Here is a 16,053-nt window from a genome sequence, read left to right on the forward strand (position 1 = left end):
TCTAAGCTCTTTTCTAACCTTAAAACACCCAAGATCACCTCATTAAATCTATTTCCAACTTCAAAACATCCATTACCATTAAATAGTTAAAAAATTAAAAATTAAATCAAATAAAAAATATATTCTCAAGCCTTGATCAATTTTTAGACAAGATAAAATTCAAAAATATCTTAACAACATGTTCCTTAGCAAGATGTTCCTATTCTATCGAGATCGGCATTTTATATTCAAAATATAATCAACAACTTTCTCTCGTCTCTTTTAAAACAAAACAATTGAATACACACACAAACGCATACCTAAATGTAGGATCCTAAAATAATAATTAAAAAAAAGCATAAATAAAGATTTTTTGGACAGAAATGAAAAAATAAAAAGGAACAACTTTTTTTTATTTACTCCTATTTATTTTAAATCTTTGCACCATAAATCTAAATTTAATTTAGTTAAATTGGCCATAAATTAAAATTTTAAAACTTATTAAACACCTTGAATTTATAAGAATGTTAATAGAAAAGAAAATCTCAATGTATAAATTATTACCAAATATAATACGCAAAGATAAAATAATGATAAAAATGATAAATTTTAATGATGATGAAATTCTAAAAAAATAGATTTGCTCATGTTGTATATAGGTAAATGAGCAGTAATACACCTTAAAAAAAAACAATATCCTTTTAAATTTTTTAGTTATTTTTTATTTAGTTTTTTATAATCATAATATAAATGAGCACGGAAGAAAATAATTCAAATTCTAGAAAATAATATTTTGTTACACAAATTATTCTTATTCATAAATTTGTTTTTTGGTTTGAATAAAATATTTTCTTATTAGCACCACGTTTTAAAAATAAAAGGCAACAAAAAAAGGAGTAAAGGTTTGTAAAATCTCAATCATTTGAAATAAGTATGAAAAATATATTTTTTGTAGTTATCCATTTCCTTATTAATTTATTCCTCAATTATTTTAACAAAAACTTGTTTTTTAATTAGAAGAACAAAGTTTTAAATAAAAAATTATAATGATATCAAAAACAAGTTTCAATAAAAACCATTTAAATAATGCCTCAATATTATGTACATGATTGAGAAAAAATAATTAATTAACGTGATAAAATTATTAAAAAAATCTATATAAAACAACAAAACAAGAATTTTATTTTCATTGAGTATTGATATTGATGAGTAATTTTTTTTCATATTAAATATATAATAATTAAAAAAACAATTACTAATACTATCATGACAAAAATAAAAATATTATTTAAAAATAATAAAAATAATAATTATTTATAGTTTGTTTGATAAAAATATAAGAATAAAAAATACTAAAAAGATATAAAAAAAAAACTAGACATCTAGCGAAAGATGGTTGGGTCCATGAGCCTAGCCTAATACAAAAAAGGCCAAGTGTCTCCAAGCTTGCAAGAATATATATATATTATTTTAATTTAAATTAATTGATTTTATAAATTCAAATATAACTTTGATAATTGATAAAAACATGACTTAGTTTTTAAAAAAATTTCAAGATAAGCTTTCTAAAAAAAATATTGAGATAATGATTGAGCTTCTCTACAACCAAAGTTATGAATTCTATTAAGTTTAATAACTTTTTTCTATAATTTTTTATTTAATTATATGATAAAAATAGATGCTCATAAAATTAAATACTAACCTAAAAATAAATACTTATTTGAAACAATTATCCCTACAAAGCAAACAAAAATTAATAATGTAGTTCATTTCTCAACTAATCTAATATTATATAATAAAATAAAAAATAAATTAAAAGCGATTAATAGACCAAAAATAGAGAAGCATATCATATTGATAGGTAAACTCATCAAACCTGTGAATCGAGCAAACTGGGCTAGGACATCAAACTTATAAACTGGATTATGAACTCCACTATGATTATAATTTTTTTAATTTATTTTTTATTTAACTATATGATAACAAAAATAGATGATTATGAAATTAAACACCAACTTGATATTGAGAATTTTTTTAGATCATGATAACCTCATAAATAATGAAACAAAACTAATTATGAAACTGAATTTTCAATTAACTCAATATCTAAAAATGACAAAAAATAATTTTTTAAAAAATAAATTTTTCAGACTCACAAACCAAATTAACCAACCAAACATGTGAATAGGTCATGAACTTTATAAAGTTTAATAACATAAATATTTTTGAAACTATTTTTTAATTAAAAAAAACATCCCACCAAACTCATAAACCAAAACAACTAAGATTACTCTAACAAACTTGCAAACCATGGTAACTTTATAGAAAGCTAAATTAAAAAGAAACAAATTATAAAGCCAAATTATCAACCTTTTCAATATTAAAAAATAAAATCGATAAAAAAAATTAAAACAAAATCATAATTTTTTTTCAAAAACATAATTAAAAAGAAAGAAAGTAAAACACTATAGATTATTATTGTCATTTATAGTGCAATATGTATGGGTGAACAATGATTTCCTTACACCCTTTAATTTTTTATTTTATAAAGTTTAATAACATGACTTTTCTCTAAAACTATTTTTCTAACCATATGAGAAAAAAATAGATTATAAAAAAAATCAAGTTTAATTAAATAAACAACTCACTAAACTTGTAAACTAGGGCAACCTGGATTTTCTTAGTAAGTTCATAAACCATGCTAACCTCATATAAAGATAAAAAAAAAAATCAAGTTATGAAACTAAATTCTCAACAATCTCAATTTTTTTTTAAAATCGACAAAAATAGATTTACAAAAAATCATAAAAAAAATTAAAATAAAAGAAAAGAAAAGAAAAGCAAAGCAAAACATTTTAGATTACAATAATAATTTACAGTGCAACAAGTGTTGGGTAGATCATGGTTTCCTCCTCATCTTTTAATTTTTGTTACTTTATAAAGTTTAATAATATGATTTTTCTCTAAAACTATTTTTTTTAACAATATGAGAAAAAAATAAACTATAAAAAAGTTAAGTTAAATTAAAAAAAAAACACACCGCAAAAATAAACTATAAAAAGTTAAGTTAAATTAAAAAAAAAACACACCGCATCCATAAATTAGGATAACCTGAGTTATTTCGACAAACCTGCAAACCACGTTAACCTCATAAAAAAATAAAAAAAATTATAAATGTAAATTCTCAACCATCTCAATATTAAAAAAATAAAATTAACAAAAATAATTTCAAAAAAAAATCATAATAAAAAACCATATATATAAAAAATAATATAAAGAAACACTATAGTAATTTATAATATTTTGTTAAGAAAAACTATAGTACTTTCCCTATATCATTAAAAACAACATATCTATAAATTGGGATAATTTATGTTATTTTGACAAACCTGCAACACATGTTAATCCCATAAAAAAATAAAATAAAAATAAATAAATTAAAAAATTAAATTTTTAATGATTTTAATATTAAAAAATAAAATTAAACAAATAATTTTATAAATATCATAAGAAGAAAAACTCAAATGTAAAAAATAAAAAAATATAATATAAAAAAATATTATAACAATATATAATATTTCATGATGCAAACTATTCTGCATTTCCACATCATTCAACTTTTGCAAATGCAATGGCGAGACGTCTAGCCAGCGAAAGGACATGCATAAGAAGCAATCTCCAAGACTTTCTGAAAAAGAAAAATGGAGTTTTGTTTGGCTTCTCATTACTATCTTTTATTTTTTTTGACATGTGATTACTTTTCCAGTTCTGCCCTTTTCACCTCTTGGAAAAAGTGACACGTATATCCACTGCGTGATTCTTCTTTTGTCCCAAAGAGTATGGAATTGTGGTTGTGAATTGGCGAGGCGGCCATCGTTGCCGACCACCATTCTTCATATCTGAACTTGGCGGTGCACCAAATCAAAATGGATTGCAGGTCTAAATCATTAAAGTACGTTAATCATAGGAAATATTGCAGCATCACATGCTCTGTCTCGAATTATCAATTACTAGAGGCAATTGCCCCATGAATATTGAAAATGTTTTGTTGGATAATCTGTCTCTAAAACAGAGGGTTGTGCAGATTGATGTAGCTTATCCAGATAGCTGTCTGCTTGTCTTTTTCCTACTCTAGCACGGAAACTGGAACGATTTTGTTAGATTGGGAATGGAAAGTCTTCTCCTCCATGATCATGATCTTGATCTTGATCTTTCTTCCTACCGACAGAAAGGAAATAACTCTCACCCTCTCGTTCCTTTCCTTTGCTAATTAGAGGGTGGAGTAAAGCCTCTCTCCAGTGTTGCAGATGTGGAATTCCCTAGCTAACAGGAGGGGCTAATCGCCTTTCGGTTGTAGTTAGGACAAAGCTCGTTCTGAGATTTCAAGGAACAAACGTCCTCAAAATGGCAATTTTATGCCAATGAGATATTACTATTTTCGAAGCCTCAACAAGTCTTGAATTCAGACCTCCACTTTGTCAAGGAAAAGAAGAATAAAAAACACAACATCTTTAACATTACTGATCCTCGTACAATGATAAGCATAATGTTTGTATATCCGATGCAATGAAATACTTACTCCTGCTGTAGTTCTAAAAGCTGAAATCTTTAAAATACTATAAAAGCAACCCAAATTTTTGACGATTTTCAGCAGTTAATACTTCAACTATTCCCCACCAAAAGGTAGTTTAGCTATGTGCGTCGATCAGTCTACACTTGCAAGCTTCTTTCCCTGGAAAAGGTATCGAAGCACAGCAATAGTAATATCCGTTATCATCATACACAAAGCGCTTTGAAAGATGAGCTTCGGGGATAACATACTCTCCCCAATCCTCTGATCCGAACTGCTTGAATATGCCCCTTGCATCAAAGGAATCATTCTTGCTTTGTCTCTTCCTGAGATTTTCGGTTCATCATATAGTAGAAATACCAAACGGATGAACAAAAGCCAAATAAAAACTAGATACCAAGTAGGCCAATAAAAAAGGGTAAATCATTAATAGGTCCATGGGATTTTACTAAAGATTTAGTCTTCAGTTCCCAACCTTTTAAAAACTATTCTTTGATCCCAAAGAAGTAAAAAGAACCGGCAGAACAGAATTTTTTTTTCCGGTTTGGGGGGGGGTTGGGGGGAGCTGATGTTTTACTGCATCATAAAAATGTAACTAAAGAACAAATTCTGAAGTTTAATGATGAACACAGATAGCACATGGACTGGTAAAAATTAATTTTACCCAAAAGAAAATGCAAAACGAGCAAAAAGAAATAAAATCAGTACCCTTTCCTGTTCCTTGCGTTCATCACTGTGGCATGCAACTGCATTTTAAGCAGACAACATAAATTGATATTAGTTTGATATTAGTAGTTCCAAAACCAAACCTATATGAAATAACGGGAACATAGACTGCGACAACTACGCCACCCCACTATGCATCAGGTCCAGTATGTTCAGGTTCAAGAGTGACAAAGTCTATTGTTGGACAATATTTAACTGAACACCTAGGAGCTAAGCAAGCATGCCACGATTGCTGCTTGAAAAAATACACCATTATGCTCTACTGGAAAGGTTTGAAAGCACTATATATAGATAGCCAAAGCACATGGTAGAAACATTTCTATTCCTCTGAATTTAACATTGACATATAAGCGTGACCATATGAGACCAAAAGGTCAGTAACATACCTTTAACTTATGCTTAGCATCTTTCTCCATAACAAGTCCAGCCTCAACAAATGCATCAATGATGACTTCTAAGAAAGCTAAGGAAATTCAAAAGACGACTCCATTCAAGTGAAGGAAACACCTTCTAATCTAATGGAACTAAGAATCATTTTTTTTTCCTCTTTCCTGTTTTCTTTTTTTTTTCCAGGTGCAGCAAACAGTGAAGTGGCACCAGATTATTGATGCTTAGATAATTAGGATACGACATGCAAGTAAAAGTCGGTCTTCACTCCCAATTTCTTCAACAGGAGCATATAGAACACGAGCTCTGGACAAAGACCCTCTCATGGTATCCTACCAAGGGATAAGAGTATAAATTTTAGTAGGTAATAGCTGGCTTGAGGACATAATAGAAGGACATGAAGACAGCAATCCACCCATCACACTAATGTTAAATAAGCCATCATTTTTCAGAAGACAACCCACTAGAACTTCAAAGCATCTTACACTTATTTACCAAGGATAGAGCTTGAGATTCGAAAGGCCAACATTTCCTACCGTGTATCCAAAAAACAAGAAGAATCGATTCAAGTCATATTCTACTTACCAGCCCTTTAAGCCTGATGGAGACCGGTCGATTATCCAAGGCATCAATCACTTTTGATGAGATACTCTAAACACACATGCAGTGATTTATTAGAACCACCACTAGATAATACCAACCTTATATGTAACACAAACATACCTTCAGAACATCTGAAGCTGCATTGACTCGCTCCTTGTTCCACAACTTCAACATGAGTACAGTCAAGTGAAATGTTGTAGGTCTAATGAATATGGTTTTGTCTATTCCAAAGTCTGTCAAGCGACGCATAAATCAATAAGATTTCATTTAAGTAAATGAGAGAAGGGAAAAAAGTGATTGCCAAAAGAAATAGAAGCAAATTGGTTTAGGTGAAATTGGCTAACAGCAAAGTAAGCATTTTAATTAAGGATAAACAAATTGGAAGCAAGACTTTGAACACGGGAAAATGGATTATCAGCAATTTTATAGGGCCCAAAGTTTAAAAAGTGGGTATAGAACTATATGCTATTATAGGGGACACCAGGATAATCTCTGAATTAAACTGATGAACTTAAAACCTACCAGAAGCATTAGGCAACCTTCGTGGTTTAGGAGGATAACTAACAAAAGGTATGCTAGTTAAACCCACTTTAACCTGATTATCATCTTCAGCTTTAAGTTCAACAGCTACACCATCTCCTTCAATTAGTACTTGACCCTTATTTTTGATGTCTGAAGTGTCTTCATTATAATCACTTTCCACGTTTGCATCTACAGAAACATAATTAATTCCCAGTATGGAGTTCTGAAAATCAACTAGCTTATCAACCAATTCAGGGTATATTCCCAATGGAAGCGATACAAAGTGAGAGTAGTCGAGATCTGTTTCAATTGCCTGTGATTTTACCCACAAAGAGAAGAAACCATTAGTAATCTGTCAAGCATGTAAAAAAAAAAAAGAACAAATGAAGCACTCCAAAAAATACCATATGCTTTTTGTGTGAGATTTGCAGATGGAAACAAGGAGAGAGAGAGAGAAAAAAAAAAGAAGATGCGTGTCGCCTGCATCCAATGACAGATGCCAAAACCTGACATTAACTAGCGAAGCACACCTTTTACAACCCACATACTCAACAATCAACATGGTATTAATCAGACTACTATATTGATTGGATTTATCCAATACAGAACATTCATGTCAGTCATGAGCTACTAGAGTAATTCAAAGAAAAGTTAACCATCAAACTAGGTGTCAAATGTGTCAAATGATAATGGAATGACTTGAAGGAAATAGTGAATTTTTTTAACCCACAATGACTTGTAACTGACCTCATCAATAATAGCTTGTATCTTTTCTGAAGCTCTTGTCACAAAATCAGTTGAAATGCCTTCAATGACTGCAGAGGACAGCATGTCAAGTAGTGAACAATCACAGCCAATGTTGTGGTCACCACGTTCAAATGTATTGATCAAAATTGTCAAATTCAAGCATTAACATATTAGGACAGGTCATGATACCATCTTGGAAGACATGGTAACACCCCTGAAGTCTCAAAGTGACAAACTGGCTGTAACATTTGCATACAAGCAAGACAATTACTTTCAATCAGGAAAGCTTACCAATTGATTCTTCATTCTTTGACGATTGAAAAACAATCTTAACAGCCATCTCCTCTTCAATCCTTTTTTGAGCAGATCCTCTGAGTAGGGAGCTTATAAGTACAGGTGAATATGGATGTAACTTATGTTCAAATTAAAGATAGAAGAAAAGAAAAAAGTTAAGCTGAAATTCATACACTTTTCCTTTAATGAAATGAATCAGAGAAGCATCCACCTTCAAAGCAAAACACAGAAATGAGATTAAAAAAATTAAAGACATGAGAGAAAACAACAAGATAGCAATAATTACTGGATGATTAAGGTGTTCGCAGGTAGATAGTACTTAATGACATAATTCACAATGGGCTTCACAAGGTCTAAGCGTCATACCTATACCGTATTTAGGTTTCATTTTAAAGTTTGCAGCAGTTGGAAATGATAGAGATGATTAATACAATCTTCAAATGGTAAACAAAGTTTTCCAGCTATAACGCAAAATCTTGAAAAGCCAGAGTCTAGCTACAAATATCAAGGAATTTGAGAATTAGAAGAGAAATGGACCATGTACAACGCAGTAATATCAAGGTGAGTAATAGAATAAGAATAACACATAAGATCAAAGTTGAGAGAAGCCATTAAAGAACTACCGTGAAGACTACAAGAGGGTTACGGAAGAAATCTATACTTGATCCCAACATTGCACCATCAGATATTCTATGCAAGACAGGATACTTTTTGTAACAGCATATTCTGCGAGGCAGTTTCTTAAGAAAGCAAGACATGCACTATAAAAAGAAAACTAATGAGTGAGAACTAAGGACTGTTATTCAGATCAAATTCCTTGCATGAAAATACAAGCAGATGAAAAGTCCCACTTCAAAATGAGAGAGCATACCGTGTGTAAACTATTTAAACTTGAACGAGTTAAAAGCTACCTGAAGCGAAAGTGAATGCTTCTCAGCAGAAAGCACGGGCTCAACACAATCATCCAGCACACAAGATCTGATGGTTGAGTCAGAATTATCAGCCACCACTTGAGCAACCTTTATCACTTCTTGAACATGATTGCCATCTTCTGACTCATTTGCAACATCTTTGACCAGGGATTCTGCTTATTTACATTAAATAATTCATAAGTAACACCAGAGTGCAGATCGTTTAAGACAAACAATTAGTAACGCCAAGCATATACTCTAACAAACACAACGTTTTGAAACAGACTGCTTTGTTGACAAAGGCCGATCCATGGTCAACTATTAGCTGAGAAGCAATAAGGTCCATTTAGTAGTAAAAAAGTATCAGCTTTATGGTTTATTGTTGTTGCAAGAATTATATATCAATAAGAAGAAGAAAAGAGAGAGTATAATGGCATGCAGCACTGAAATTGCTCATAATACTCGAAAACAAAATGGTTAGTCTTGTAATTAAATAATGAAGAAGAATGGTTTCAGAAGGCATGAAAAGTGTATTAAAGAGGAAAGAAAAACAAACCTCCAATATTAGAAGAAGAAGAAGAAGAGACAGAGACGGGTCTCCATTGAAATTGACTAATACCAGCTGCTTTGTGCTGCTGCTTCTTCTTGTTGTAATTCTTGTTCCTATCCATCACAGAATTATCCTAGCCAACCCCACCAATCCTCTTCTTGTTATTTAATTAACAACACACAACTTAAAATTACTATTGTTGTAATATAAACATTTAAAACAGAACAACAAAAAAGAAACAACCAACCTCAAAGTAAGTAAGTGACTTCGATTTCAGAAATGATGTGAGAGCGCAGTCAACCCTGCTTCCCAGATAACAAATTCAAATCTCTTCTTCTACTATCAACACTGACAAGAAGAGACACCCGCTGCAGCTGCTCGCAATCACTCGTCGCAGTCTTCTTCGTTCTTGTTTTCTGCACAGGTCGTTCCTCTCCTTTTCTTTTATGTTACCATAGATTCGTCAATAACCCAATCCAACCCCTGTGTTGTTAAACTTTTCCAAAGTTCACCCACCCTAGTTCCATCATTAACCTTAATCACGACATGGTCACCTTTTTCCTTTTCCTTTTCAAACCACTCATCTTAGAAAGTAGCATCACTTGCAGTCATTTTAGAAACATGCCCCTTGATTTCATTAGTCAAGTAAACTGACATCCTTTTTTATTGTTGTCTTCACTAAACAGATGTATACACACGCAGCCTTTTATTCAATAAACAAATTCACATTTTATCTTGTCGTCAACATTTTTTATACATTATTTGAGTACTGAAAGAGTTCATGCATAATATACGTGTATCAAATGCGTACTGAAAGAGTTCATGCATAATATACGTAAGGACCTATGCACAAAACTACCATTGAAAAGGTTACGATAACAAAACTCAAGACACTACTTTAAGTTAGCACCCTCACTTCACTTTGTTTGGAAACCTGCTACCCAAGCTGTCTTTCTTTCTCATTTAAAATAATTTATTAATTGTTGATGAGTATAACTCAATGAATAATTAAATTAATAAGCATGAGAAGCTTTAAAGAGTTTTCACCATTTAAGCACAACAACGTGTTGACATCAGATGGCAAAATGTATGAAAGTTCAATTTTTGTATCTTTAATTTATTTGTATGCTACCTTAAAGGCAATACATGTAGCATTTAGGTGGTCACAATTTCATAGGAAACAAGTTCTTTTTTTCACATGTCATGTGCAATTATGTCAACACATCAATTGGGCCAAACACACCATTCACTTTAATAGAACAAATCATTGTTCAATCTTTTAAAAGCATACTCTTAATTAATAATTATCATATAAAGTTTGCATTCAAACAATTAGGTTAGAATTCATATATCAATTCTATATATTAATCAAGCATTTAAGGGAATTCTCCATATAAAACATATTAAACAAGAATTTATGCATACCTATTAGTTTAATCACTCACTTTAAACTCTAGCCTATTTTTCCTTGCTTTTTCTATTTTTTTCTTTCTTTCCTTTCCTTTCTTAACCTATCATAATCTATATTTGATTTACCTTTTAGTAATTCTATTCAATTCAAGCTTAAATACTCCAGAATTTGCTCTTGGGATGCATAGTTTGCTATTGTTAGTTTTTAGACTCTACATGCATAGTTTATAGGAATAATGTTTAACTTTTAGGTATGAGAAAAAATAAAAATAATAAGAATGATAAAAAAAAAACATGTCCCTCACTGCTTTCTCACACTTCAGAAGCATGACAAAGCAGAAATCATCCCACTTCACCTATTTAGTCATGCAAAAATTATTATACTTCACCTATTTTGGATTGGCTAATTGCATTTTGAGCCTTTTTTTTTGTTCTATATTTTTCATCCCCTAACTTTCTTTAACCCTATATTATTTGACATTTAGTTATATTCTCATGTATTTTTACATCATTTAATCTATTTATAATTTACTACTTGTATAAATCATGATATATTCACTATTTATAGCAATGCAATTTTAGAGTGTTACAATTTTCTTCCTTTAAAGATTTTCCCCTAGATTTATGTATGTATGTCTCTAAAAAGATTATGGTACTAAAGTCTCATCCCTTTCTCAAGCTTATAAGTCTCTTTATTTTTAGAATGGTTTCTCATAATATTTTCATAATAAAGACTTATTTTTAATCCTTTTGATTTATAAAGCTAATATTTTTACGCGTTCCTTATTATAGGTTAGATTGTCTTAGAGTTTAAATGATTATATTCGTAAAACATGGGATAGATTTGAAAAATGCTTTTTCAGCATTGACACATGAAAAATATTATGATTTTTGGCTAGTTCGATATGTAATGCTAATTTGTATGCTAGTGGTCCAACCTTGTCTAAAATCTCACACAAAGCTATATATTTAGAGCTTAACTTTCATTTCTTCCATATTTTATATTATATTTCCATAAGACATTTTCAAGAACACCTCATCGCCTACTTTGTACTTAATATCACTACATTTCAAGTTAATGTATGACTTTTATCTATTGCTTGCAAATTTTAATTTATTTTTTATCACTTGAACTTTCTCTAAAATATGTTACACTAACTCAAATCCCAATAACTTAACCTTAATTTCATCCTGACATAAAAAGGTTTTGTATTTCCTATGATATAGTGCCTCATAGGTGGCCATATCAATACTAGATTGAAAATTATTGTTATATACAAAGTCCATCAAAAGTAAATGTCAATCACAATAACCATTAAACTCATTTACTAATAGTCTTAATATATCTTCAAATACTTAAACTGCAATTTAAACTAGTCTTCAATGTCCTCTATAAGCTTATTAACAATTAAAAAATAAACCTCATATCCCTGTCCAAAATTATACATAAAGGAATTCCATATAACCTCATGATTTTATTTATATATAACTCTATAAGTCTATCTAAAGAATGTTCAACTTGAACTGCTATGAAATATGTAAAATTAGTCAACTTATCATAAATCACTTAAATGGCATCATGATTCTTCCAAGTACATGGTAGTTTTGTTACAAACTCTATAGCAACCCTCTTCCATTTTTAGTTAAGAATGTAAAGTGGTTGCAAAACTCTAGAGAGACAAAGGTGCTCAGCTCTAACTTGTTGATATACCAAATATCTATACAAAAATTCTTCTATATCCTGTTTCATTCCTTTATACTAATAACTCTATTTCAATATTTGATACATTTTAGTACTACTAAATACATAGTATTAAATAAACTATATGCTTCTTCTAAAGTCTTTCTTTTTTTTAACTCATCCATTTTCATAACACATAACTTGTTATTATACACTAAGATACCTTTCTCTTTTAAACTATAATCAATCTGGTTCTTTTTCTTTACTTCACTTATTATTTTTATCGATATGTCTACCTTGTTCTTCTTAGATCCTATTTATCAATATTGGTTTTGCATTCGAGTAAGCTAGAAGCAAACCATTGTTATTTATTTTCAACCCTATTTAAAAAGCTTTAAATTTAACAATAAAGATATAGATTACTGATACACGAGCCAAAATACCTTAAAATTTTTAACTAAGTGCGTCAGCTATAATATTGGCTTTACCTAAATGATAATTTATGCTAAAATCATAATCTTTCAATAATTCTAACTATTATGCTTGCCTCAAATTCAATCTTTTTAGGTTATTAAGTATTTTAAGCTTTTGTAGTCCATAAATATCTAACATTTCTCTCTATATATAAATAATGTCTCCAAATTTTTAATGCAAACACCATAATGACTAATTCTATAGCATAGATAAGATAGTTAATTTTAATTGGTTTAAGTTTCATAAATATATAAGCTATAACCTTCTTATGTTACATCAAAACACACCCTTAACCTTTATGTGAAACATCATTATATACCATATACCCATCTTTTTTAGTAGGAATAACAAGTAATGCATCAATCAATCAGGCTTTTAGTTTTTTAAAACACTTTTGACTTTGTTTAGTCCATTTAAATCCTATATTCTTTCTCAATAACTTTATTAGTGGTGTTGCTATCAAAGAAAATATTTTAACAAATCTTCTATAATATTTAGTCCACCTTAGAAAACCCTTTATTTATATATATATTTTTAAAGGATTCCTAATTGACAATTATTTTTACCTTATTTGGATCAATAAAAATCTTCTATAATATTTAGTCCACCTTAGAAAACCCTTTATTTATATATATATTTTTAAAGGATTCCTAATTGACAATTATTTTTACCTTATTTGGATCAATAAACACACTCTCATATGAAACTACATATTTCTAATTGACAATTACTTTATTTAGCCAAAATTCATAGTTACTAAGTTTGATATAAACTTTATTCTTATTTAGGGTTTGCAAGATAACTTAAAGGGGGTTATGCTCATAACTAGTTTTAGAATACATTAGAATATCTTCAATAAACATGACCATAAATTATTTTAGATATGGTTGTGATAAGAGTTATCCTTAAAATCAATTGTAATTAGCATAGAATTTATTGTATCTATCAGTTTGTTCACTTGTACTTATCTGATCCTATTGTATAGGACTCTTGAGTTGTAACTTCATTATATAAACGCTAAGGCATCTCTTTGCATGGTCAAGGTGAATCACAATCGTATTATATAAATTGTCTAACACTCATATGGTATTAGAGCCTCGGTTGGAGATTGAAATCATGGCAGATTCATCTTCTTCATATCCTACTCTTCCGCTCAACACAATGGTGTTCATGCTTACCATTAAACTGACCTCCTCCAATTATCTATTATGGAGAAATCAATTTGTTCCCCTATTAACTAGTCAAGAACTCTTTGGTTTCTTGGATGGGAGCACTGTTGCTCCATGTGTTATGATCACTGATTCCAGTGAAGTCATAAAGCCAAATCCTGCTCACAATTCTTGGCTACATACAAACCAAATGCTTATGAGTTTGCTATTTTCTTCCCTCACGGAAGAGTCCATGAGTGAGTTATTGGTTTGCGACACTTACATGAGGCTTGGCAAGCTCTTATGGTTTCCTTCTCACACCAATCAAAGACTCGTGAATTGCAACTCAAAGATGAACTTCAACTAATGTAGTGAGGATCTCAATATGTTGTTGAGTTCTCCAGAATTTTCAAAGGACTTTGTGATCAACTAGCAGCCATTGGTCGACCTATTGATGACACAGATAAAGTCCATTGGTATTTATGAGCATTGGGATCAGACTACAAAATTTTCTTTACCACAATGATCTCACAGCTTCTATTACCCTCATTCTTCGAGATTGTTCCAAAAGCATTGAGTCATGAGATCTTTGCAAAGTCTGTTTCCCACTTATCATCCACTTTTGTTTATTATACATAACAGATTTCTCACAAGTTAGAACCAAAGAAAGGAAAGCCGTGATTTTCCATGACTTCTGCATTATCTAACAGTGTTAAACCACCATCCAACACTGCAGTTTACTGTCAGCTATGTGACAAAGAGGGTCACTTGGCTAAACGTTGCTAGAATTTCCTGAAGCTTAAAAAGAAACAATTTGCTAACATCATTAAAGCCTTTTCTGCATGCACTGTCAAAGACTTCAATAATCATGAGTGGTTTCCTGATTCTGGTGCCACCTCTCACATAACAAATAACACGGATAATTTGGATGTATCCACTATTTACACTAGCAATGAATGTGTCCTAGTTGGTAATGGACAATCTCTTTCAATTTCTCACGAATGTTCTATTTCTAATATTGTTCCTCAAAGTTCCCTTGTTTTGTCTAATGTTTTTGTTGTTCCAGACATTACAAAAAAATTTATTTCTATTAGTCAACTCACAAAACAACTTAATTGTCAGGTTATATTTAATTCTTCTGGTTTTGTGATACAGGATCTAACTACCAGAACGATACTGGACGTCGGTCAATGTGAGAATGGTCTCTACTTTCTTGATCAACATCATTGCGCTCTTGCTTCAATTCTTTCTTCCAATAAGCCACAAGCCATAATTTGACTATAGCATGCACATCTAGGTCATCCATATTTTCGTTTAGTTGCCTCTCTATCTAGAATAGGATATATTTCTTGTAGTGACAAATTGATTCAAACAGATTATTCAAATTGACTCCCTTTATCGTTTCTTTATGGTAAGACTTCTTATAGTCTACTATTTGGTAAGAAACCTGATTATTCCATCCTTTGTACCTTTGGGTGTCTTTGCTTTCCTTATTTACATGATTATTCGCCACATAAATTGTCTCCAAAATCTGCTCCGTGTGTTTTTTTAGGTTACAGTACCCTTCATAAGGGTTTTCGATGCTTCGATCGACAGACACATCGTGTCTATATCTCTCATCATGTAAAGTTTTTTGAAACTATTTTTCCTTATATCGATGGTTCTGCCACTAACATATCATCCACCAATAACTATAATACTTTCTTTGAATGTGCAGAATGTGTGTCTAGTCCTTCTCTTTCAGCTATTAACTCTGTTCTCTCACCATTACCATCCAGTTCCTCATGTTTGCCCTATAATGACAGTCCAGTGCCACTGCTTCCCATATCTGTAGTCTCTTCCACTCCATTATCTGTTCCCTCATCTTCCAATTTAGCCTCATCATCTCTCAAGTCTTCCCAACCTTTTCTACTCACTAACAGCCATCTCATTGTTACTCAAGGGAAGGCTGGTATTGTTAAACCACAAGTCCAATATGCTATGATTGTTTGCTCTTCTTTGCAGCCTTTTTAGACTTTGCTTGCTCTCAAGGAGCCACGGGGTTTTAAATC

The 16,053-nt window shown here is 30.7% G+C and overlaps 1 protein-coding gene across 1 annotated transcript; it reads right to left on the minus strand.

Annotated features, from left to right (window-relative positions):
- Nucleotides 1-4,354: 4,354 nt before the first annotated feature.
- On the minus strand, nt 4,355-9,602 carry LOC105118332 (uncharacterized). The gene is made up of 13 exons (XM_011016255.1): nt 9,537-9,602; nt 9,296-9,422; nt 8,740-8,912; nt 8,002-8,039; nt 7,826-7,905; nt 7,535-7,602; nt 6,788-7,100; nt 6,386-6,498; nt 6,248-6,313; nt 5,904-5,994; nt 5,662-5,729; nt 5,258-5,295; nt 4,355-4,875 (listed from the first exon to the last, which is right to left on the minus strand). Exons 2-13 carry the CDS (start codon nt 9,408-9,410, stop codon nt 4,668-4,670), a joined length of 1,371 nt encoding a protein of 456 aa, XP_011014557.1. The 5' UTR covers nt 9,411-9,422; nt 9,537-9,602; the 3' UTR covers nt 4,355-4,667.
- Nucleotides 9,603-16,053: the final 6,451 nt, after the last annotated feature.

Source organism: Populus euphratica, unplaced genomic scaffold (genome assembly GCF_000495115.2).
Source record: "Populus euphratica unplaced genomic scaffold, PopEup_1.0 scaffold1877.1, whole genome shotgun sequence".
In the NCBI taxonomy this organism is placed as follows: domain Eukaryota; kingdom Viridiplantae; phylum Streptophyta; class Magnoliopsida; order Malpighiales; family Salicaceae; genus Populus; species Populus euphratica.

What these genes read in the sequence shown, in the direction of transcription:
- LOC105118332 (XM_011016255.1), bottom strand. Translation starts at nt 9,410, where the DNA reads ATGGATAGGAACAAGAATTACAACAAGAAGAAGCAGCAGCACAAAGCA. An exon ending in CAGCTTCAGATGTTCTGAAG is followed by an intron (nt 6,314 to 6,385) that starts GTATGTTTGTGT and finishes ATGTGTGTTTAG; the next exon opens with AGTATCTCATCAAAAGTGAT. An exon ending in AACGCAAGGAACAGGAAAGG is followed by an intron (nt 4,876 to 5,257) that starts GTACTGATTTTA and finishes CGAAAATCTCAG; the next exon opens with GAAGAGACAAAGCAAGAATG.